A 26,884-nucleotide genomic window follows, 5' to 3' on the forward strand; every position below is an offset into this window, starting at 1 on the left:
AATATTTGATCTGTAGTTCTGTAATCCTGCCTAAAATCACCGGCTTGGTTATCTTCAATTAAATTTTTCTACAAGGTAATTTATAGATATTCTACACTGCAATATTTTCGTAAATAGCTTTCCTAAGCAACTTCCAATACTTATTGCACGGTAGTTATTACAATCATAGATGGAATGGCCTTTATGTAAAGTAGAGATAGTTGAAATATTCCAAATATCTGGAAATATACCAGGTTCTAAAATTTCATTAAAGAGTTTAACTATATATTTAGTGGCAATATTAAGCTGTTTGCACCATATTTCAAAAATTCATTGAGAATAAGGTCAAGACCTCCACTTTTATTATTTTTCAATGATTTTAAAGCTTTTCTGACTTCTTTACATGTAATGGGTGAATTCAAAATTTCAATGTATGTATCCGTTTTAAATTCAAATGTAGAGTCAGATGTATTTTAATTTTCCTTTAATAAATTTTTTAAATGATTTTCCAATTGGTCTTTTTTTTTGGATTTTGTTGTGGTATTATGTTCTATTTATTTTTTTGCCCATTATTTTCTTTTCAGTGTATGCTGGGTCTATAAAACTAATGTATTATGTCCCAGGTATATGTCAAGCTTAAATCCATAAACCGGAAATATCGTCATTGTTATTCCGTTCTGAAACTCAATACTATAAATTTGTCAGAAAGAAGCTTCGTTTAAGTTTTGCGATCTCTGAAACGTTTTGTTGACCACTAAGCATCTCAAGAAAAACAAACAGGAACTGTCTTGTGAAAATGAGTCAAAATTAATGAATTTAACAATGTTTTAAGAAGAATTGGCTGTAAAAATGTTCGGCGGTAAAAAGAAACAAGCACCAGATCCCCCGAAACGAAAGGGGGCTTCGCTTGCTAATCAGGTATTTGTCCAAAGCGTCAGTGGCTCTTATCATCACAGGCACTTGTCTAAAAATAAATATATACCTTTACTTGAAATCAAGGCAACATGTATATAGGTTATTTGTTTACAATGTTTTCAATGCCTGTGGGTATAATAGATACTTTGTGGGTCGGAATATGTGTAAGTAACCTTGGTATTATGAGACAGGTGTGAAAGAGGATAACTTTGTAAACCATTTTTTTTTTTTGTACGACACAAATTTGTGTGGCCATAACTGGATGATAAGTTCTATTCAGACAAAAACTAACAGGTTTTTTGGAAATAATTATTATGATTAATCATTTAATGCGAGTCATATTTCCAATCGGCTGTGGGTAGACGAAATAATTAGGGTTGACATACTTGTGGAGGCCTGCTACGAATGATTCCAACAACAAAGGAAGGCTAGTTATACACCATTGTGTAGATAAATCAATTTAGATTTACGGCATAAGTTTTTAGTGTGGTTGATAACCGAGAAATTGAAATATAACGGAAGTTCGCAACCAGGTGACACTTTTCAAAAATGCAAGTTTTAAAAGTACCTTGTGTTATATTAAGGTAAATAGGAATTATTTTTTTCAGAGACAAGTGCCTGAGTGTGGGCCTTAAAATGGTATGGCGTTGTTGTCAGCGTTAGAATACATTTGGTATCCAGACAATAACTTGAGTATAAGTGAATGGATCTCTTTGAAATTGTACCACAAGGTTCCATACCAAAAAAGGAAAGTCAGGATTGATTTTGGGGATTATTGTTCTAACTCACTGTTGAGGAATTAGGGGCAAAAAACTATAATTTTTCTTGTTTCAGGTCAATAACTTATGTATAAGGGTATGGGTCTCTATAAAATTGTACCACAAGATGCAATACCAATGTAAAGAATTGCGCTAATATTAACGTACCTTTATGTGGTACGGCTGCTATCTTTGAGACGTCGCGTTATTGTGATACTTTTATGTTTATTGAATAGAAACTTGTAATGGCAGACGTAGTTCTATCTGTAATGCCTTAGTTAAACTTACGATCAAACTACACAACGCAATCCATTAATCTACATTGGTGCCGTGACTTCAAACGGAGAGAATGGACATCAAATATAAGTGTATTCTCAAATACATGTAATCATCAATGTACATTAAAACAAAAATGTTAACATACTTAAAATTTAAACACTTAACATTTTCATTCGATTTAATTGTTTTGTATTTATGAATATATGTAATATTAATATGACTAATCCAGTGTTATAAAAGATTCTTCTTTAAATTTGATTTGATTTTTGGTGTTTTAACGCCACTGTTAAGCACGGCTTTTTGGGCTATTTCGTGGCGGTCACAACTTCAGTGTTGACTGGCTAGTGATTACAGTAGTAACTACTTAGACCACTTGGCCACAGAGGCCCCCGTCTTCTTTAGAAGATGTCCACTTAGCCAAATAAGACGCTTTAAATTGGAACTGTTTGAGTGACAGTACTATGAACTCATCCAAATCAGCTGGGACTTGCCATTTCAATTCAAAATGGTCATAAATATTTTGAGTATTAATATTGTACTCGGACTAAGAATTCAACCAATCAAAATATTAGATTTGGTAATTAAGAGTACAAATTTTGTACTGTGAGCTCTGAGTCTGGTTTTATAACCGTATGAACTCACCTTAAAAATATCCTAGTGAGAACCCTGCATATGATGTCCTGCAAATTTGTTGTATCTGAATCTGATTATCAAAAGAATATTGACAGATAATCAATGAAAATAAATTTCATATCATTTTGAAATGAGTCTGCTTATTCAACTTACTGTTTTACAGCTACAAGATGATGTCTATGGGAAAACTCACCTGATCAATCCGGCAGATTTTTGTACCTGATAATGAATCAGATAAATACAGAAAAATAATAAGCTGATTTTGTATCTTCGTTGTTTTAAAACTTATTGTTATATTTTAGAATGGATAATACACATGTACTTTGATATGAAAAAACTGTGACTTGAAGAAAGCGATTCTTTTTTTTACATTGCAAATGATGTCATAAATAAAAAATAAACAACAGGAACAACATATAGGACATATTTTTCTTATTTGAGTTACCTTTTCAACAGAAATTATGCTGTGAATCTTTTTTTATTGTTGCAATTTGGTGAAGAGTTATTTATTGTTCAGCCCTAGGTCATAAAGACTATGATGTAGGGTATTCAAAATTAAGGAATTGTTTTTTATTGATAGTGATTTTTTAAGTCATAATTTGTAAAATGTATCATTAATTGATAGCCTTAGTTCATTTTACTGTAGTTTTAATTTTGCAAAATTTAGTATTTAAATAATTATTTTTACAGACTTCATCTTCGTTCACATCACAGGTAAAAACACCTGCCTCATATTAAATTCAATAATCAGTTATATGCATACATTTTTGTCATTAAAAAGATAGATTTAAAAATGGAATTTGTTTCATTACAAAGATTGCGTGAACAGATATTGATATACTTGTACAATTCAGAATCATTAAAATTTCTTACCTCTAAAATAAACACGAAAAATCATGTTATTTTATTCCTTTACAATTTTGAGAAAATTTTCATATTTTTGCTACCGTAATATAGATTGCCAGAGATGGAGATAGTTGACCTAAAAAACTTAAGCTTTTTATCCTCATGATCCAATAATAATATTTATTAGGTATTTTCATTTTTCGGTGGAAAGACCTTTTGCTTTTGTTCTGTTTTTTTTCTTAGGTGTTTTTTTGTTACTTGACATATCGAAACAATTTTTGGCCCATGATATTGTACAGTGATTACGATTTCACCAATCACCCTGCGTGACCTAACACTTATCTTATAGGAGTTACATGTATCTCCCCTCAACTCCTTTTTCTTGTTAAGTCTCCCAAACGAAGTTTGGGAAGACTTATTGTTTTTGCTCAGTTCTTATTATTATTATTATTATTCTTCCTCTTCCGCCGCTTTTAAATTTGAACTTGTCCGCACCCGTTCTCCAAAACCGCTTGTCAGATTAACTTAGGGTTTCACAATATGTTAGACTAACATGTCTAGTGGTGCAATCAGGGTTTTGTTTGTGCAATGGGGTTTATAAAGGGGTACTTTGAGGGGCAAAAAGAAAAGAGGGTTTTACTATAGAACCCTATGGGATTTTATTTTTTTAAATTTTCAAATGATTATAAATTGAAAACCGTTTGTGATAGATACAATCTTTTTAATTGAAAATGTTCTAAATGACAAAACCCATTAAATGAAATACAGGGTTAGTCCCCAGGGGTCATCCCCACCCCCTGCCATTTAAGAAAGTTCTAATACCTTGTAAGTGGTCAAGATCCCCACCCCTAAACCATATATATTATGGTTTGTCATGCTAAGATGGTTTGAATGATATACAGGGTTAGTCCCCAGGGGTCATCCCGACCCCCTGCCATTTGAGAAAGTTCTAATATCTTGTAAATGGTCGAGATCCCCACCCCTAAACCATATATATTCTGGTTTGTCATGCTAAGATGGTTTGAATGATATACAGAGTTAGACCCCAGGGGGTCAACCCAACCCCCTGTTGTTTGAGAAAGTTCTAATATCTTGTAAATGGTCGAGATCCCCACCCCTAAACCATATATATTATGGTTTGTCATGATAAAGCACATGAAATGAAATACAGGGTTAGTCCCCAGGGATCACCCCAGGGCTTCCAAAATTATTTTTAGCCAGCCGGACATTTTATTTATTATCCCGATTTTAATCCCTTAAGACTAAATAAACAAAAGGCAATTATGGTAATCAGTTGCCAAGTTGGCCGTCCCAATGATTGACATTAAAAAAAAACGATATTAAATTTTCTTTGATTCAAATTCGAAGTTCTGACGTAAACTGTTAAATTGGCAGTGCATCATTCGAAGTGTGCAACATCAGCGTACTTATATCTGCCTTAGACTCTTTATTTGTGCAAAATAACGTTGTCAAAAACTTTACTTTCGTTTTATACCGGATGTTATCTTGACAATGGTAAAACATGGACCAGAGACGGATACGTAAATTCCGTGTACGTTTGCAAAGCGTGAATGAGTGGAAGTAGCTCTTTCTACGTTATTTCTTCTAGAAAATATTCGATATAAACGTGAGATAAAGGTATCAAAAACAATTTAAGCATTTTTTGAAGAAATTAGGATGCATAATTAAATTTCACACCTGCGCACATGCGCACACGTGTACTAGTTCAACCAGAGACATGTCTCTAGGTTCAAACAACGTGGTTATGACGATTTTTCATTTTCACCTTTTTAATTTTTTCATCAAATCATATTTGTAAACGTATTTCTGATAATTTAAATCTTTTTGGCTATATTAATTAGATGCAAACCGCTGAAATGTAAGAAAATAACTTTAAATAGTACCGATCAATGTCCAGTTTAAAATAGTTTACCTGTCACCTGAACAGGTAAATTTCAGCTGTTTGACAACTAATTAGCCTTGATTAAAATGAGAAGGTATTAAAGTAGGGATTGTTTTGATAGTACTTAATGATCATGTCACTTTTATGACCGGAAATGTGTGGCTGTTAAAGGCAAAACGTTGGGTCAAAAAGATCGTGAATTATGTTAAAATGACCGTCTCTTAAAGCCTTGAAAACTAAAAAGTAGATGACCGTTTCATGCTTTGCCCAGCCGGACTTTTACCGGACATTATACAAATGTCCGGCATATATGACCGTTTTGGAAGCCTTGGATCACCCCCACCCCATGCCATTTAAGAAAGTTCTAATATCTTGTAAGTGGTCAAGATCCCCACCCCTAAACCATATATATTCTGGTTTGTCATGCTAAGATGGTTTGAATGATATACAGGGTTAGTCCCCAGGGGTCATCCCGACCCCTGCCATTTGAGAAAGTTCTAATATCTTGTAAATGGTCGAGATCCCCACCCCTAAACCATATATATTCTGGTTTGTCATGATAAAGCACATGAAATGAAATACAGGGTTAGTCCCCAGGGGTCACCCCACCCCATGCCATTAAAGAAAGTTCTAATATCTTGTAAGTGGTCAAGATCCCCACCCCTAAACCATATATATTCTGGTTTGTCATGCTAAGATGGTTTGAATGATATACAGGGTTAGTCCCCAGGGGTCATCCCGACCCCCTGCCATTTGAGAAAGTTCTAATATCTTGTAAATGGTCGAGATCCCCACCCCTAAACCATACATATTCTGGTTTGTCATGCCAAGATGATATGAATGATATACAGGGTTAGTCCTTTGGCATCACTTATGCATATAACTTTACTGGACCAAACCAGTTTTCACTGGACTTTGCCCAATGTCAGGCGACCCTGGGAATTACGAATTATGGGAGCTTCGTTTGGGAGACTTCGTAACAGCATCCTGTTACAATCATTTCTTGTTATCTTTATTTCTCTGTAACTGTAATGATATTGACAAAAAATATTTTTCCAAATTGTTCGTCTACTCTAAAGGATGTTTTTGGTGGGGTTCGTGTTACTCAGTCTTTAGTTTTCTATGTTGTTTCTTGTGTACTATTATTTGTCTGTTTGTCTTTTTCATTTTTATCCATGGCTTTGTCAGTTTATTTTCGATTTATGAGTTTGACTGTTCCTCTGGTATCTTTTGCCCCTCTTTTACTTAAGTTTAACCAAAGTGATCCAATGATATCTTATGTGAGTTATTTCCCTTTTAAAATTTAACATTGGTGAGATGTTGAATAAATTCATACACCATAAGTCATAGAGACCTAAAGTCCTTGGTCCATTTGGAGAAAATTGAGGTCAAGGTCAAAGGTCAAGGTCATATTCTTAATTTTCAACTTTGCTTGTTATCTTTATTCCAAAGAAATCGTAACAGTTAATGATAAGATGCTTTTGCCAAATAATTGTTTACAACATGGAGCAACTTCAACGCATTTGAGTCAACGTGTTTTGTTGACCCTTTATAGGAGTTTTCTCCCCTCTTATATATTTGAAATCATTAAAACTCCTCAACGATACAAGTGAATGACCTGGGGTCTTTTGATGTGAGATCAATGACCTTGAAATTGAGCTCAAGGTCAAAGGTCAATCTGATGTTCAAGATTTTGACCTTTGCTAAGAATTCATACTGGTTCATTATTAAACCATTAAGTCTTTTTCATTAGGTTGGTAGACATATGACCTTCAAAAAGGTCAACCCGAAGTGACATCATTTTTACCGGAAGTATCCATTTTCATACTAATTTAATGAAAAAGTACATAGAAACCTTTTATTTTTAGAACCAGTTTGAAGTCACCAATTATATGTACCCGAAGTGACATCTTCTATGGACGTTTTTTAATCTAATCTTTTGATATAGAAATTTGAGGTGGAAAGACCTTCAATAGAACAATTGGTTTTTAATACAATTGTTATTACAATTCTTCTTGGAAAACATGGATCAAATGCAAGTTATCTTATCTGCTCTGAAACTACACGTCCAATTGACCTCAGAATTTGCAGTCAGCAGGGTATACATGTATTCCATCTTTCTATAACACCGTTATCTCCAAAGAATTTTCGTTGTGGGAACAAATTTCAATGATGAAGAAATCGCTTTCTAGCTCCATAAATATTTGTGAAAATACAAAATACAAATCTGTGTTACAAACTGCTGCTGAAATATGTACATTGTCTGAAAATAATCGATAAACGTGTTATAAAAATAGCACAGGATAAAATATATCAAAAGCATGCACTGCTTGTGAACTCCGATAAAAAAATCAATTAAATACAGTAACAAAAGAAATATGAAATGTACTATTCCGTCGATACAAATGTTGTCTGTTCAACTCCTCCACCTAAAAAGAAAGAAAGTTTTCGCTAATATGAACAAGCCTAGTGACGTCATAATCTGCGTGAGAGAATAAAAACTTTCCAATCTAAATATAGAGACAATCTAGATATAGAAACTTAACCAAATCATGTATGAAAATATGAACTTGGGTCCCCCCTCTTTTTATTTGGGGGGGTGTCATTAAACCTGTTTCTTTCTTTTACTGTATCCTAATAAATAAATAAATATCTCTCACTGGACAATAAATCTCTTGTGTGGTTTTTACTCATGGTTGTTTTTTTTTTTCGCCTTGTAATGTTAACAATTGACTGGAAGCCATTAATATATTCATTGAATAAACAAACAAACAAAGCAAGCAAGCTAGCAAGTACAAACAAATAAACAAGCAGAGCAATCAATCAATCATGTTTCGAAAGGGGAAAGACTGTTTACAATTACTTTTTTAAAGCAATTGATTTATATTTCTGTTTGTATTTCAAAGAAACCTTAAATTTCTGTTCATATTAGACTTGTGATCTCTTACTACATGTGTACTAGGAAATTGAATTATCTTTTCTTCAATGATTGATTTATTGAAACCCTAAGATGACATTTTACAGATGGGAATAGGAGACATAGAAAACATGATGTATGGAGATCTTGATAATGATGAAGACTTAGAGGCAGAGTTATTGGCCCTACAAGGAGATGGTAATCCTGTCAGGAGAAAACCAAAACAGCAGCAAAAAGGTGATTATTTTTTTAGAAATCAATTTACAAATATTTTTTTTTTATCAATATGAAAAATTAGACCTATCTAATGGTTTTGTATTATAATGTTTAATGTAGAAGAAAATTAAAAAACATTGCAGTTGAGGTGGAACACTTGAAAAGACGTTTTGAGTGATAAGAACTTTCTAAGTACAGCAGAAATTGAAGAGTGTTAAAGAAGGTAGTTGTTTTAAGCACTTCAGTTTCTCCAATAATAAGACTGTCTGTGTACGGTACTAAATTCAGGTTGGAAGTAAATAATATATTATTTATTTTTGATTTGTTCTAGCTTTAACAATGGCTGATTTAGACAAGTATTCCAAGATAGCAGAAATAAATGAGGATGATGATGATGATGTATCTGATACAGAGGATCCAGATTTACTGGTATGAGTTCTACCATTTTGAAATAATTCAATAAAAGATCATTAAAAGTTTTACAGATGTAATGTGGTATGGATGTGTTATCATCGTTGTCCATCTGTAGACATGGTGATAACTTAAACTGAATTAGACTGATCCTTATAAATTAAAAATAAGTTACATGACATAAAACAAAGAATATTATACAGCTTCTGATATACATGTACCAAAAAGATGAAATAGGTATACACCCACTTTATACAGCCTTGTCAGGGAGAAAGTGTCTTACAGACACACTTTTATCGCCACACACATATTCCACAATTTTTTCCCAATCTAACACATTCTCATTTTAAATTTTTTTATGAACCATTAGATAGTTGATTGAAGATTTACAGTTTAAAAAATACAAACAAACTGATTATTGGGAAACATTCAGATATTAATAACCTTTATATAACAGGCTGAATTAGAAGATTTATCAACAGAAGAAGATGCTGGACCTGAAACTACCAGTCAGTCAGCAGGAGGCAAAGAAGATCAAGTTATTTTGTTGGTGGAAAGATTGTCAATGTATGAGTCAGGAGTAGAAAGTGCTAAGTCTGCTGGTGATACCTCTAAACAAAGGAGATATGATAGAGGCCTTAAGGTACATTTTTAATGGCATGACTGACAATGCTTTCCTTTTTTCTCTCTGAATTGCAATATGACATATGATAACTGGTATAAAAAAAATTCTAGAGAAGAAGCAAAGATATCTATTGCTATTAATGAAACTAAGCATTAGTCTTTCTGATTTTAGGCAATACTTAAAATTCTTAAAACATGGTTTGTATAAGATTGATTATTCAAATATTGCAATTTGATGCAAAAAAGTTAGTGATGAATGATAAGTGTTGGTGTGGGCAATACATAAAAAAAAAGTGAAAGTTTCTTTTATTTTGAAGATATATATGTCAAATTTAAGATAAGAAAAAGCAGTTTTATATGATGATTCTCTTTAATTTTTACAGACAATACAGGATTTATTGAAAAAGGCTCAGCAAGGAAAGACAATTGATGAAAGTGATATACCCCCTGCAATTGCTGTTGGTGAGCAAACGAAGCAAAGAGCAGGTATAATCTATACTATTAAATGAGAAGACCTCATTTTGTGTGTCGCTTCTCTTCCTTCCACAATAAATTATTCATCATGCCTCTAGATCTGTGTCCTATAGGTACCATGCATAGTCGCATTTGTCATCCTCACTTTTGATTATTCCGTTTGGGTTATTTTGGGAGGAAAATGAAAATAAAGGCGTCCAGATATTGTTTCCGTCATCGGACAGACTTTTAAGTCATAGACAAGACTTCTGTTTAGGACTTTAAAGTACACAGAATTTTGGTAAATTTACAAACAACCCTTAATTCCTAACTTGATTACATACAATGTTTTGGGTACCTGAGCTACAGGAACCGGTATCAAACATTCCTTCGGTCCCTGGAAGCGATAAAAATCTGATTTCTTGGGACCCCTGGAACCAGTACATAATCATTTTTGTCGAGCCTTCGACTATTGTCGAAAAAGCGAGACATAGCGATCCTACATTCCGTCGTCGTCGTCGTCGGCGGCGTCCACAAATATTCACTCTGTGGTTAAAGTTTTTGAAATTTTAATAACTTTCTTAAACTATCCTGGATTTCTACCAAACTTGGACAGAAGCTTGTTTATGATCATAAGATAGTATCCAGAAGTAAATTTTGTAAAAAAAAAATTCCATTTTTTCCGTATTTTACTTATAAATGGACTTAGTTTTTCTGCCAGGAAACATTACATTCACTCTGTGGTTAAAGTTTTTGAAATTTTAATAACTTTCTTAAACTATCCTGGATTTCTACCAAACTTGGAAAGAACCTTGTTTATGATCATAAGATAGTATCCAGAAGTAAATTTTGTAAAAAAAAAAATCCATTTTTTCCGTATTTTACTTATAAATGGACTTAGTTTTTCTGCCAGTTAACATTACATTCACTCTGTGGTTAAAGTTTTTAAAATTTTAACAACTTTCTTCAACTATCCTGGATTTGTACCAAACTTGGACAGAAGCTTGTTTATGATCATAAGATAGTATCCAGAAGTAAATTTAAAAAAAAAAATCCAGTTTATCCGTATTTAACTTATAAATGGACTTAGTTTTTCTGCCAGTTTACATTACATTCACTCTGTGGTTAAAGTTTTTTTAAATTTTAACAACTTTCTTAAACTATCCTGGATTTGTACCAAACTTTGACAGAAGCTTGTTTATGATTAAAAGCTAGTATCTACAAGGAAAATTTGTTAAAATTTTGTTCCATTTTTTCTGTTTTTTACTTATAAATGGACTTTGTTTTTCTTCCAGTTATAATTACATACAGTCTGCAGTTTAAGTTTTTAAAACATTTATTAGATTCATAAACTATCCTGGATTTTTACCAAACTTAGACAGAAGCTACTTACAATCAAAAGATAGTATAGAGAGGAATATTTTTATTAATTTTTTTCCTCATTTTTGTTGAGCCTGCGATTAACAGCAAAAGTAGGCGAGACACTGGGTTCCGCGGAACCCTTACGAATTTTTATTTATTTAAGAAATAATTCATGCAAGCCATAGATTTTGAAAATTTTCACACGGCCTGGGTCGTTATATTTGAATTTTAATGTTTTGGGTACCTGAGCTACAGGAACCTGTATCAAACATTCCTTCGGTCCCTGGAAGCGATAAAAATCTGATTTCTTGGGACCCCTGGAACCGGTATATAATCATGTTTTATTTAAGAAATAATTCATGCAAGCCATAGATTTGTTGAAAATTTTCACATGGCCTGGGTAGCTATATTGGAATTTTATCCTAAGCAAGGGATAAAATTAACGAATATAATGACTCAGACCATGTGAAAATGAAAACAAATCTATGGAATGCATGAATTATTTTGATTCTAATATTGTAAAGTTTCCCACTGAAAACTCTGAAGCCATTTCAGTAAAATATGGCATTTTTGTGCACAAATCGCATTGTGAAGTCGTCGATTTATAGTGGTTGTGGTTTATTGAGTATTTTATTATAGCTCTATTTATATGATGTAATAAGCACCCCATATTAGAATTAATTTGCTTTCTTAAAAATCAACACCTTATTTATTCTGACGCCATCTCCAGATTTCAGTAAAATATAACGATTTTGTGCACAAATCGCATTGTTTATTGAGTATTTTATTATGGCTCTATTCATAATTCCAATCTTATTTGCAAATATCACATAATAATCTGATTTCATTAGTGGAATCCGTTTCAAGTGACTGAAATTGAAAAAGTTAACATATTGATTATTCAGTCTTCTGCACAATGAAACAAAAAGCAAGGTGACAAAGCAACTCGCCTCCTAAAAATTGTGCGTTCATGTTACTACAAATAGTTGACTTTTGCGTTGACATTCTGTAAATTTACATCCAATATTTTGAACTGGTGAAAAATTCAAAATGTTATATTGACATCAGTTCATGTTTAAAGGGAAACTTCGCAAAAAAACAAAAAATTGATATTATGTCCATTCTGTATAAAAAAGCACAAATTCATAAATATTAAAGTTTTATTCTGCTAGATAAGAGATCACCATCGATTTTAAATTTAGAGTATCAATTCTCTGCGTGCGGCCATTTTGACATCTTCTCGGTTTAATAACCCCGATATATCTATAAACCACAAAGGACCAAAACCAGCAGTAACCTAACGTAGTCGCATTTATCCGACTAACTAACTTGATACGGAAAATGTAATTATTTTTTTAAATAACTATGGTCTGTCGTTTTAAAACTGTTTTTTCTTTACAAAGTTTTTGAAACAAGAAATTTATATGGGAATTAGTTAAAAAGTCAAAGTTCAAAGTCATAAATAAGTGTTCCGTGTAAAATCGTTTTCGAAAATCTAATTTGTTCATAATTCTTTTATGTAATAAACTTATTTAAATAAATTCGGACCTTCTCTTATCTGATCACCAGCATGGCTAAAGGAATTCTTCCCTGAGGTATTGTGAGGTGACACGTCCAGGTATTCAAGCGATTTCCTGTCGGGTTTAAAAACTCTTATAACACAATTACATAAAGCATGTTCATGCATCGCTTCACTTCTGAGGGTATTGATTAGTGTACACGGCCGATAACTTGTAACTTTCCATTTTAAAACTATCAGGTGTAATATACATCTTTGTCTTGCGTGTCCGATAGTGGTATACTAGTCATTACTAAACTCATACGCTTGTTTATAAATAACATTTCTAGTGTAAAGAATGATATTTATGAAAATCTAAATAATTCCAAAAAAAGATTTGATAAAATAAAAATCTATTTACATATTTTTCCAAGGGTAAATTGGGGAAAATGTAAGTATATACTCGTTGTCAATAATGATGGACATTTTGAAACATGAAAAACTATTGATTTAAAAAATACGCACTTGTCGATCATTGGTTTATACGCCTAGATAGAAAGTTACGGAACTATAGATAGTCGCAATTTATAATTGTATATTGAATATAAGAAAGAACATCTAGAACCAATTTGATTTAAATACAGGTCGATATCTAACTTGCTTTGGTTCATCGAAGTTATGGACATAGTAAAATCACAGATTTATATTTCAATTAGATTGTTCTCGAACAGTTGAAGAAATTCGTCATCATCACAATTGTTGGGTATAATAAATGTATATTAATGTGAACATGGTTCTAATAGAACCTTATGCCAATTTTCCTGTTCCGACATGCATGTAATATATATGCCACTGGACGTACACTAATGATCCCCAAAAGTTTATTTGAAGAAATAAAGAAACTTCACTCCGGATAGACTGATAGTAGTTGTATTAACGTCTCATCAGCTTGAGGGTTGATTAATTTATTACGTTAGCTTGTGGGGGAATAAACCATTCCCACTATTGCACTTATGCATAAAATATTAAATAAGAGTAATATAAGAGAAAATATAAATACGAAAAGTCGCATATCTGGTAAAAAAAAGTCTCACCAGCTATAGGATTTCACGTACAATTGTCATTATGATCGAAATAACGGACAATCATTAAAATACATGCATGTACGCTTTGATAAAAAGGGGTGCCGCAGTTGCATATTATTCATCATAAATCTATTTCAAGTTTATACTTTCCTGTTATTCTTATCAGTTAACGCAGAGACATGTAACTATACATCTCTAGTTAACGACAATCAACTATATAAATATCTGAATCTGATGTGACTTACCGTTCATCTCTAGTGGTTCTTCTCTTTCTTTTTTTTTTCTTCTTTTTTTTTTTATTTGGGCAGGAACATAAACATTGTTAGATATAATGTTCCAAGGTTTGAGGGGGGGGGGGGGGGTTGGAGGTCAAGCCTATCGAAAGTTACAAAATAAGAACGTTGTATTTATGAATTTACAAGAAGAATTCTGTTCTTGGACGTTGTTTTCTCCTTTTTTTTTTTTTTAGTTCAGTGATTTAAATTGAGAAAAAATCTAGTCAGAATTTAAATCGTTCCGACAATCCCCCACCTAATACTCCTCTAAAATCATGAATGGTCATGCTTCACAATCATCAGAATTTACTTTGCATTGGTACATTCTGTATAGGTAGTGATTAACCTTGACATTTCCGGGTATAACAGAGCTACTTGTATATTACCTGTATGTGGTTAGGTACATCGTCCCATGAGGTCTTACGTAAACAGGTTCACATTTATAATGGTTTCTGATATAACAAGGTTTTATGACATTCACACTTCTGCATGTTCTGTATACCAGTTTCTTATCTTATTTTCAGACAGAATGAGGATGTGAATATTTTCCAGGAAAAATATTGAGTATCAAAGTATCAAATTAATTTCAGGATTTTTTTCTTTCTTGGTATTAAATCACAGAAATTTAAAGATAATACTGCTTATAGATATAAGAAGATGTGGTATGAGTGCAAATGAGACAACTCTCCATCCAAGTCACAATTTATAAAAGTAAACCATTATAGGTCAAAGTACGGTCTTCAACACGGAGCCTTGGCTCACACCGAACAGCAATTAAGCTATAAAGGGCCCCAACAAATTACTAGTGTAAAACCAGGAGTATTCTTGTCAGTTAAGACAGACATATAATCATATGTATATATATGTCTGTGGTATAGACATGGTTTATGAATGAATGATAAGTCTTACAAAGGTACAAGATATAAAGCACATTGAACATTGATTCCGCCGGTCTGTCTCCATTCAATAAAGGCAAGTTGACGTTAGATTGATTCTGTAAAAAAATTTTAAACATCGTTGGTCAAATAGCTAAAGTATTTGTTGTGAGATGTAGAATATTTTAATAAGGACATTCTTGATTAGGTAAATGTAGATCGCTTTGGACGGACCAAACTATATTAATGTAACTGATAATTTTCTCTGCACATTTAAATATTCAAGGTTACCGATGATAATTCAAAATAGCACAGTTTTTGGTTTATACGCTCGTTTTCGTGGGCCATTTTTATTTATAAAATTATTTCATTGAAAGTTATTCAGAATTCCGATGTTACAACAAAGTACTCACCCATCTATTTAAAAACTGAGCTAACGCAAAATATAAAAAATATATATAACGGCGATTCAGGTATTTTGCCACCATATTCCTCCCCAAATAATTATTTTTTTCTGTCTCAAACCCATTTCTCTTTTATCATTTTTTTTTATGTTTTTCAAACCGGAAAATAATTTTTGTTCTTAATTATTCGATCTCATTCCAATAAGACAAAGTTGACCTTAAATTTCCTGTCAACTTTTTAATTATCTTTCTTCAAATAGCTGAAGTATTTATACGTTGTGAGATTTAAAATATTTTGATAAGGACATTAATTCCTGAATATGTAAATAAAGATCGCTTTGGACGGACCAAATTATATAATTGCAATTGGTAATTATATCTATTTCAAATATTCAAGGTTACCGATTCTAATTTAAAATAGTACAATTTTTAGTTCATACACTCATGTTTAGAATGCCATTATTATTTATTCAATTAAATTAATTCAGTATTTCATTATTACAAAAATATTCAGCAGTCATAATTCATTTTAAACTGAGCTTACGGAAAATATAAAAATATACCACGGCTATCTAGTTATTGTGCCACCATATTACTCCCTCAAAATAATTACATTTCTTTTTTTATTTTCTGTCTCAAACTATCACTCCCGTTTATCATTCATACGAAATGATGTTCACACCTGGAACGGTGAACCGTGACGGCTAAAACTCACTGAGTGAAGATCAAAAGATTAGAATTACAGAATGCAAACCTTTAAATACCTTGAATTTAACCACGCATTCAACAGGTAGTCACTAAGTGTCACAGTACAATACACATTGTATTTACACGGTACTAGCGGAAAATGTTTGCTAGACTGAAGTAAAAGGTGAGAATACAAACATGCATTTTTAATACACTATCAGTTAAATATGTTTGTTGAAAATATCCGTCGGAAAAAAAATTCATAAAAATATTCTATTGTATGATTTACTTTTATTACTATAATGACTATAATCATATCAGAAATCCTTAAAATATAAATCGTACATTTTATTTTTAAAAGTTGCACGGCTGATCACTTTACTTTCTTAATTATTAGTTGGTTAATAGCTACGCCAAAAGTCGTCGATGCGCTTTAAATCGCGTTATTAGATGATTAACGAACAAGACTTAAATGAGATTAATTCCACTCCCGGCATGCAAAAAGACTTAAACTACGTCACAGAAGTCAGGAAGTTCGAATAAATAAAATTAATAATTCCCAATTTTCTTCTTTATTAGTTTTCATATCCAGATAAAACTTGGTGAATATGTTTTTTATGGTATTATGAACATAATAAGATGATATGTAAAAAATTGCGAATTTTCCCTTTAAGATACTTTTGATACCTTTCCTGAAATTCTCCAGTCGTAAAATCTTTTATAAAAATTCATCTTACAACAGTTTACATACTTTCAACCACGCTCTAAATGCCTGCTATTTCGCTGGTGTGTACTAGTTAATATAAAGATAAGGAGATGTGTTATGATTGCCAATAAGACAACTATCCATTAAGGATGAGGAGTAGACTGATGATTATGATTAAGTATGATTGGACCAAATCAAAGTTAAATTTGATGAAACTATAGAAAAAGATCTGTATAAGGAAAACATATGTTGTGTTTCTGGTTATAAACATAAAAATGAGTATAGTAAGTAATTTAGATTTTTTAACTTTATTCCAAATTTTTATTGCTTTGAACTGATGTACCATCAAAGTAAATATTGAATGGGATTAAAATCAAATTAGTTGGTGTGAATCTTATCTATTCAAATTTATTCCCATTGTTGTTGGTTCTCTTACTTATCTTTTCATCCTGTAAAAAGAAGACTAAAGCACATAAAAAAACTTCAACGATTTTTTAATGGAATTTTCATTAGTTGATTAGTTTAAAGAGATGCAACTTAGGGAAAAACATTTTGACCGATTGGTTTTGTATAAGGACAAAGCATTTTGGATTAGCACTGTTAATTTTTAAGTATAATCTGTCTGGTTCATTTTCCAGGAGCAGTAATGCAGCCTGAATCATCACCAACATTCAAGCCTACTACAGATTCAAGAAATAAACAACCTAGCCCATCACCACCTAAACAACCAGCCCTGGAATTGGACAATAAACCAATTAGTCCAGCAACTTCATCACATGGTATTTATTCTGGCATAGAGGGTCAAAGATTTAACAGCACATCTTTTGCTTATTTGTGGATTTTGCAAAAATTGTTTGACAAATTGTGTCACCGTTTAGTTGACTCCAAGTTTGTTAAAGTCATTTTATGATATTGATGATTTCAGTCTCTCATTAGATTAAAAAGTCACAATTAAGAAAAAATACACAAAAGTATACAAATGCACATTATAAAATATTTACTTTTATAAACTAATATTTAGAACTAGGGAGCCATTTCTTTTTTTTTAAATTGATGTATTAGATGTTTACCTTGTATGTTTCTACTGCTGGTATACCTTGTCAAAAAAATTTGAGAAATTAAGAGTTATACAGATTTTGTATATATGTTTTAGACCTTGAAACAGAAAAGATGTTAGAGACAAGAAGAGATCAGTACAAAACAGCAGCTTTGCAGGCAAAGCACAATAAGGATATTAGCACAGCAAAAAGTTATGTACAGATAGCAAAGGTAAAAAATTGAATAATGGGTGATTGATATACAGCCACAAAATTTATCGGCATTAAAAAAATTTATAGCATGCTAATGTCATGTGAGCATGTGCTTTTTAGCTTGACTGACATACTACAGCTGATTTTTACCTGCATCACCAAAGGTGGAAGCAGGTCTAGTAACGGCTTAACTCTGTCTGTCCTTCTGGTACCGGCTCCTTTTGAAGGGAAAGATTTAATATTTAGCTGCAGCTTGATAATGTTGAGTTGTAGTGAGTAAGCATTATTTACATCTGCTGTGTAGCCACTTGCTGTTTGCCTATAGCTTGAAATTTTTACAACACTCATTGTACAAGGAAAATTTTCTTCAATGTTTTCTTGTCTTCTATGAAAGGGAAAGATGTTATATTTGGTCTGCAGTTTGATAAATTTGAGTTGTAGCGAATAAGCAACTTTTACATCTGCCATTTAGCCATTGCCTGTTTGCCAATAGTTTGAAATTTTACAACTTCATTGTATAAGGCAAATTTTCGTCAAAGTTTTCTTGGCATCAGTGAAAAGGAATGATCAGTTATGCTCCAGTATAAATGTTACCTCAACAATTGCATGCAGTCTCCGATCAAGACCCGGTATTGGTTTTGTTAATGTACCTCTTACACCTGAATTACACATGCTTTGAGGGGAAGCACCAAATCATAATTTTAAAGTCTTTACCCAGACTATGATTGAGCTCATAATATTCTACATTGAAGCCAGCATGCTTTCACAAGAAACCAATGATGTTTGGGTATACAGGTAAAGAATAAACAAAGCTTAAAGTACCGTAATGTTCAGATGGCAAGTAAAGTAAATGTAAATCTTATCTTTTTTAAAATACAACTAAAAATTACCTTTTTATTTATTATAAATAATTTGTAGATTAAAAGACTTGCAGGCCCTATGATAATGTGCGGAAGGCTTTGATAAAAGCACAGTCAATGCTTTAAACTAATCCATTCATTGGTATTTATATTCACAGCAATTTGATAATGTATTGAATGCCTTGAAATCAGGACAGGCCATAGACTTATCTAAGATGCCACCTCCTCCTCCTTCACCTGGTAAGTAATCTAAAATCAGGACAGGTCATAGATTTATCAAAGTTGCCACTTCTCCTTCTTCACATGGTAAGTAATTCGAAATCAGGACAGGCCAAATACTTATCTAAGATGCCACCTTCTCCTTCACCTGGTAAGTAATCTGAAATCAGGACAGGCCATAGACTTATCAAAGATGCTACCTCCTCCATCACCTGGTAAGTAATCTGAAATGAGGACAGACAATAGACTTACCTAAGATGCATCCTCCTCCTCCTTCACCTGGTAGGTAAACTGAAATCAGGATAGACCATGCACTTATCTAAGTTGCCATCTCCTCCTCCTTTACCTGGTAAGTAATCTGAAATCAGGACAGGCTAAATACTTATCTAAGATGCCACCTCCTCCTTCACCTGGTAAGTAATCTGAAATCAGGATAGGCAATAAACTTGTCTATAATGCCACCTTCTCCTTCTTCACCTGGTAAGTAATCTGAAAGCAGGACACGCCAAATACTTATCTAAGATGCCACCTTCTCCATCACCTGGTAAGTAACCTGAAATCAGGACAGGCAATAGACTTGGTTATGATGCCACCTTCTCCTTCTTCACATGGTAAATGATCTGAAATCAGGACAGGCCAAATACTTATCTAAGATGGCACCTTCTCCATCATCTTGTAAGTAACCTGAAATCAGGACAGGCCAAATACTTATCTTAGATGCCACCTTCTCCATTACCTGGTAAGTAACCTGAAATCAAGACAGGCATTAGACTTGTCTATGATACCACCTTCTCCTTCTTCACCTGGTAAGTAATCTGAAATCAGGACAGGCCAAATACTTATCTAAGATGCCACCTTCATCATCTGGTAAGTAACCTGAAATCAGGACAGGCAATAGACTTGTCTATGATGCCACCTTTTCCTTCTTCACCTGGTAAGTAATCTGAAATCAGGACAGGCCAAATACTTATCTTTGATGCCACCTTCTCCATCACCTGCTAAGTAACCTGAAATCAGGAAAGGCAAGACTTGTCTATGATGACATGTCCTCCTCCATCACCTAGTACTTAATCTGAAATCAGGGCAACTCATTAACTTATCGAAGATGCCACCTCCTATAAGTACATTCGTGTCAGGTCAGCTCATTAACTTATCCAAGATGCCACTTAAGTACACTTAAATCAGGACAGCTTATTATTTTTTCTAAGATGCCACCTTCTCCCCCATCATCTGGTTAGTATCTTGTCTTATGAAGTATTAAGGGTAGTATATAGATCTAGACCTCATAACAAATGTGAAGTGCAAAGGTTTATAAAAGTAGACAAATTTCAAACTTTTATGACTGACTGAACTTCAATATTTTTAAGATCATTCATTAATCTGTTTACATTTGTTTTTAAAATAAATATATGATATCTAATAAATAGTTCTTCACAGTCTAAAATTATTTTCTATTTATGTACATTTGCAACAAAATTGTTGGTAATTTAAGGTTATTTTTGGTGAAATGTGGTTATTTTTGTAGGAAGTACAAGTAAAGCAGTGCCACCTGTGCAGACAGCATCGAGAACAGAACAATCAACACATCAGGGAGCTGGTGAGGAAGAGAATACACCTGCTCCATCGGCTGAAGGTAGAAACATAATTGAATTAACAAATTTTCATATGGAATCTTTATCACTTGGTAGTCAATTCATTGAAAAATATGTGGTAGAGAGTGAGGGGCAGTATAATAAGGGAGAATTGTATTAATTAAACTAATCATAGATACCAGGATTAAAATTTTGTATGCCAGATGCATGTTTTGTCTTCATTTGTGTTTTAAGGTGTAAAGCTATGTAGAAAAATATTACTAAAGACAGACAACTAAGATAATTAGTTATTTAACAATGTAAGTGTTTTTCAGGGACAAAATCATCAGATACAAATTGCAAGAATTTTTTTCTCAGAAATTCAAATAATATATATTGTAAGACTTTTTACCAAAAACATATGATTTCATACAGTTATGTAAGTTACATAAATGCCAGATACATTTCAAACAGTTTCCTTAAAAATATTTAGAATGAAAAGCTGAAATACACCACATCATATCAGTTTTTGAAAAAAGATATAAAATATGGTGAAAATGGTTGCAAAAGAAATGTACGAACAAATATCTAACAGACATTTTAATCTGTTTGTCATTTTACTTTTCAACTTGATATATAAAAGATAACAATCTTGATTATTTTATAGAATCAAGGAAAGTATTTAAAGCACCAGAACCACCTAAAACAATAATGGAGGCATTAGAACAAAGACTTGAGAAATATAAATCAGCCGAGGCAGAAGCCAAGGCTGCTGGAGAGGGATCTAAAGCAAGGAGACATGGTAGAATTGTTAAGGTAATTGTTATGTTATGCCTCTAATTTATTAAGTTATGAACAATCCAAACCTTTGAACAAATAATTTAAACGTAACATATTTATTTGTAACACACATGGGATTTTAGAATTAAGTAACTGCAATTAATAAGCAATTTTTTAGAGTAAATTTTTTTTAAATAAGTTCTATTCATCATGATCTTAAAAATACAGATATGAACATGTTAGAAAGAGATAACTGTTATAAAATGGTGGTTTTAAAGCAATATATATATATCTTTGTTTGTAGCAATACCAAGATTCCATAAAAGCAAGTAAAACAGGGAAGCCATTTAATTTAGAAGAATTACCATGCCCACCAGGTTTGTAAGAATTCATTATCATTTGATTCTACAGTGGCAAGCTATTTTTGTTAATGGCAGGTTATTTTTGTTAAAAATTTTAAAGGTGCCATGGCCTTTCTGCTTCTTCCAAGTTTTTTGAAAATTAAATTTAGTTTTGTAGGTTTTTTTAAGGCAATGGACTCAAAACATAATTTTTATTTGGATCTGAAGTGCTTCATCTTTTGTAAATTTCATAAAAAGTCTTATTCTCCTAAAGAATGGGGCCAGTTTTTACACCACTTAAATCAAATAGTACTGATTATTTGGGAAATTGTTCAACTCTTAAACCTTATAAATAGTTTGATTACCAGTATAGCCTTTTCAATCAGTGTAAAAAAAAAATTATTTCTGGTTTAGCTATTCATGTTCTTTGGAGCCTTTAAATTTCTGGGTGTAAGTTTTTGTCTAGGCTGCGATGAAAGTTGAGGTATGGGAGGCATAGGAATTACTATCTGGCGGTGGCAGCAATGTAAATGATTTGTATAAAGCTTTATATTTCAGAAGGTAGAAGACCTTGATGCTTCATACCTTGTATTCAGATACCTTATGTTACGAAGTTTCTGTTTATCATATGTCCATTGTCCTTGACCTCATTATCTTGGTTCAGCGACTGCTTGAAAAAAATTATTGTTTTTTTTTTTCATGTGAATTTCTCACTTATTATGAGGAATAGAATAACTTTATTTTGTATATGGGTTCCTTGCCATGCTACATGTCCGTCAGACAGGGTTTACCTGACCGCAACCTCATTTCATGGATCAGTGATCAAGGTTAAAGTTACACGATTAGGTCAGATATTATAAGCAGTTGGTCAACTATATGTGGTGTATGGAATGATTGCAAGGAGTACATGTCAGTCTAGCAGGTTTCATTGAACCTTGAACTCATTTTCATGGTTCATTGTTCAATTTTAAATTTTGTTGTTTCGGTCTATTTTCAATTACCATAATCAATAGGTCAACTTTATTTGGTGTATGGAATAATGGTAAGGTGTACATGTCTGTCTGACAGGATTTAACAGACCTTGACCTCATTGTCATGGATCTTAAAACTGTTTATGTGATACTTTTAGTAAAACCTTTATCTGTAAGACTTTCAACCTAAAATAAATGATCTGTAAAGCAGGGGAGACATTTCAGTATGTGCACTCTTGTGAAATTATATTGTTTTTGTAATGGTTAATACCTTGTGTTTATTTTTCATTTTGTTTATTATTTTTACTTTTAGGTTATGCCCCCTTTCCTACAGAGTCGTCACCAGCAAAATCAGCCTCAGCAGCAAGTTCTTCACCACAGAAGACTGTTCCACAGCAGCCTCAACCTGCAGTAACTACTCCTCACAGACAAGCTGTACCAGTTCAACAGGAAACCACACCCCAAAAGAGTCCAAGTAGTACATCTCAGAAAGCTAAACCATGTATGTTTTATTATGCTCAATGAAAAAAAGAAGGTTATTTGTAAATGTTAATTCCAGTTATACAGAGTTTCATTGTTATATTTAAAAATAGAATCAAGAGGAACATTTTTTCTAAAACCATGTTAATTAGTTCCATCAAATTTAAATCAATACAAGGTACACCAGAATTATTTTGAAAGCAGACAACCTTGAAGAAAGAAAAATACTGACCATTTTACTTTAGTTGTGTTCTTGTTTTGTCAAGTATATATAATATAAAATTACAGTGACCAGGGAGGAGGATGAAGGTATGATGATTAATGCCTCTAAAACTATTTTTTTAAGAGATTTCAGATATCACTAAGATTGGTACAATTTCTTGCATCTTTTGGTTTAAAGGCCAGTAAAATGTGGTATCATTGGCTTTTTAAATAGCTTGAATGTCCTTTTCATTGCCTTCACAAATTATAAAGTTTTTTCTCAGAAGGAAAAGACACAAAATGAATGCCAGTTAACCAAGCTTTACTTTCCTTGCAAGCATGCATAAACTAAATTCCTATTTTTGATTCTGTAATGTTTTACCCCCAATCTTGTGACACTGAACCATATTTACAACATACAGCAATCATGTCTGCACTGCTGTATCCAGTATGTTCCCTTGTGATATTTAAATCTTTTAGAAACATCTGTTATGTTCTGTAATGGCAAACAAATTTGAATAAAGTGTACTATAAAACAACTTGTTTTCACGAGCAATATATTTATGCGACTTTTGCAAGTCAAAAATAACGCAGCTATAAATTGTCAGGAATATGTTAAACTTTGGTCTCCCCTTATTTTAATACATCAGCAAAGTTTTTTATGCCCCCACTGTAGCGGTGGGGGCATTATTTTTAAATTGAAGAAATAAATTGCTGTGAAATCTGGAAGAAAGGGCTAAAATATGTCTGTGATAATAAGTTGATTTAGAGTTTAAGAATGCACATTTTTCAATATTTGATTCTTTAAAATTGCATTTCCCCATTGCAGTTAGCTTTTGTATTAATGAGACTGTCATATTTAAATAAAAAAATGTTCCTGTTCAAAACAATACAGGGAATTAGCAGTAATTAATTTAACATGTATGGCCTAAAATCATTGATATACAGGAATATCATTTACCTGTTTGACAGTCTTGTTGGTCAATGCTAGAAAGTTAAGGGAGGAATGAATTGGCATGTTATTTTTCTATAGACTTTACAAATGTTTAAAGATGTAACATCTTGATTCATATAATTGTGTCATCACTTTCATGAAATATCATGTTTCAAATTTGTTTTAGTTTAGAAAACAAAAATATTTGCTTAAATATATTAAGGATAAGTCACAAAGTAAAATAACGTCTTCTATGTTTTACATTTTCAATCGTCCTGAATATGCATGTAATGTTTGCAGCTGGACGTTATGCAGACAATAATCAATCAATCTGTGATATTTACAGAACAGGCATACATTGAAAAATAATTTAAATTTTGATATGAAATGAAAAAAAAGTGTTTAATAAAAATTAAGAAAAATGTAAGATTATGATTTGTGTGTCTGTTTGATAAGGAATATATCTGACCCTTTTTAATTGGTTGCAGACCTCTGCATTTGTTTAAAGGTAGCTCATGCAAGTATTTATTACAAAATACAGTTGAAATAAAATTTTAGTGTTAAAATAACTAAACATATGTTAACTTTGTATAGTAGTTTAATGATTACTTTTTCGTGCAAAAGAAAGCAATCGTGTTAAATGATTTTTATCAAAATTTAATTGATTATGTTTACAAGTATTTACATCAACTATTTAGCATTTAAAAGAAGTCCTTCCTCAAGAGCTGAGCAAACATCACATTTCCTGACAGAGAGAATGAATGAATACAGGACAGCTGCATTGCAGGCCAAGAAAAATAATGATCTAGAGCTAGCAAAGAAATATATCAGAATAGCTAAGGTAACCTATCATTAATTTTTATCTGAAGATAGACAAGAAATATATCAGAACATCTGAGTTATTCCATAATTTTTCTGGCCACGGCATCAACGACAACAATGAATTAGTTTGTAAATAAATCAGTTTGAAGGGATCCACTGGTAGTAGGTCTATTATATTTGTTCTGCAGTTGTATAAGCATAGGCCTTTCTCGTTTGCATGGAGAATACTTGACCCACCCCCTCAGTCATGGTCTTTTGACTGAAACTTATGCTTAGTTTACATATTTAAGTTTGTGATTAGGTCAGTTTATAGGGAAACTACTATTGGTAGGTCAATGATATTTGTTATGCAGTTATAGTAGATATGGCATGTCTCGTTTTCATGGAGAGAAATTGGCCCTGACCCCTCAGTCATGGTCTGTTGACTATGGTCAACTTTTACATAGTTAACATGTTAAAGTTTTTGATTTGGTCAGTTTAAGATAAATCACTAATGATAAGTCAGTGATATTTGGAATGCAGTTGTATAAGCATTTGCACGTCTCATTTCCACGGAGATTATATGGCCCTTCCCCCATTATCATAGTTCATTGAATTTGAAACTTTTGCATATTTTAAATGTTAAAGTGTGTGTTTAGGTAAGTTTGATGGGAACCACTTATGATAAGTCAATGGTAGTTGGTATGCAGTTGTAAATTAGTATTGGCATTTGTTATTTCTGTGGAGATTATTTGGCCCTGCGTCTTCAGTCATGGTTCATTGACTCTGAATGTTTTGCACAATTAACATGTTAAAGTATTACCATTTTATTTTCAACATTTGCATTATACTATTGAAATTACATAAAGGTGAAATCTAAGTCTATGTCAATAGTTTATTGTTGAGCTTGCGAAATTTATTTTGCGAAAGCGAGACATAGCGATCCTAGATTCTGTCATCAGAGTCTGCAGCGTCAACATTTAGGTTCAGTCTGTGGTTAAAGTTTTTTTGGACATCAATAACTTTATCAAACATACATGGAATTTTATGAAATTGGGACAAAAGCTTGTTTATGACCAAAATACAGTATCCAGGGCAAAATTTTGAAAACATTTATTTTCATTTTTCTGTATTTTACTAATAAATGGACTTAGTTTTTTTTACAGTTAACTTCAGATTTTGTCTGAGGTAAAACTTTTTCAGTCATCAATAACTTTGTCAAACCTTCATTGAATTTTATAAAATTTGGACAGAAGCTTGTTTATGACCAATAGACAGTATTCAGAGCAAAATTTTGCAAATATTTATTTTCATTTTTCCGTATTTTACTGATAAATGGACTTAGTTTTTTTACAGTTAACACTCAGGCTCAGTCTGAAGTTAAAAGTTTTTAGTCATAAATAACTTTGTCAAAACTTCATGATTATTTATGAAATTTGGACAGAAGCTTGTTTATGACCAAAATATAGTATCCAGAGCAAAATTTTGGAAATATTTATTTTCCTTTTTCAGTATTTTACTGATAAGTGGACTTAGTTTTTTTTACAGTAAACAAGTAGATACAGTCTGGGGTTAAAGTTTTTGTTACACATCAATTACTTTGTCAAACCTTCATAGAGTTTTAGAAACTTTGGCAAAAGCTTTTTAATG

General features: G+C 32.3%; 1 protein-coding gene across 3 annotated transcripts in view; it reads left to right on the top strand.

Annotated features, from left to right (window-relative positions):
• Nucleotides 1-714: 714 nt before the first annotated feature.
• LOC127728622 (coiled-coil and C2 domain-containing protein 1-like) overlaps nt 715-26,884 on the top strand; it is a 51,664-nt gene continuing 25,494 nt past the window's right edge. For 2 of the 3 annotated variants that reach the window (XM_052236162.1, XM_052236172.1), the window contains exons 1-14: nt 715-897; nt 8,338-8,467; nt 8,778-8,875; nt 9,315-9,500; nt 9,865-9,967; nt 17,465-17,605; nt 17,980-18,095; nt 19,095-19,176; nt 20,681-20,788; nt 21,394-21,542; nt 21,811-21,883; nt 23,132-23,320; nt 23,587-23,607; nt 25,132-25,274. In XM_052236162.1, the coding sequence (XP_052092122.1) occupies nt 829-897; nt 8,338-8,467; nt 8,778-8,875; nt 9,315-9,500; nt 9,865-9,967; nt 17,465-17,605; nt 17,980-18,095; nt 19,095-19,176; nt 20,681-20,788; nt 21,394-21,542; nt 21,811-21,883; nt 23,132-23,320; nt 23,587-23,607; nt 25,132-25,274 (1,608 nt within the window). In that variant the 5' untranslated portion in view covers nt 715-828. The remainder of the gene's footprint in view (nt 898-8,337; nt 8,468-8,777; nt 8,876-9,314; nt 9,501-9,864; nt 9,968-17,464; nt 17,606-17,979; nt 18,096-19,094; nt 19,177-20,680; nt 20,789-21,393; nt 21,543-21,810; nt 21,884-23,131; nt 23,321-23,586; nt 23,608-25,131; nt 25,275-26,884) is intronic. The other variant, XM_052236164.1, reaches the window with a different exon arrangement.

Source organism: Mytilus californianus, unplaced genomic scaffold (assembly GCF_021869535.1).
Source record: "Mytilus californianus isolate M0D057914Y unplaced genomic scaffold, xbMytCali1.0.p SCAF_1, whole genome shotgun sequence".
Classification (NCBI taxonomy): Eukaryota; Metazoa; Mollusca; class Bivalvia; order Mytilida; family Mytilidae; genus Mytilus; species Mytilus californianus.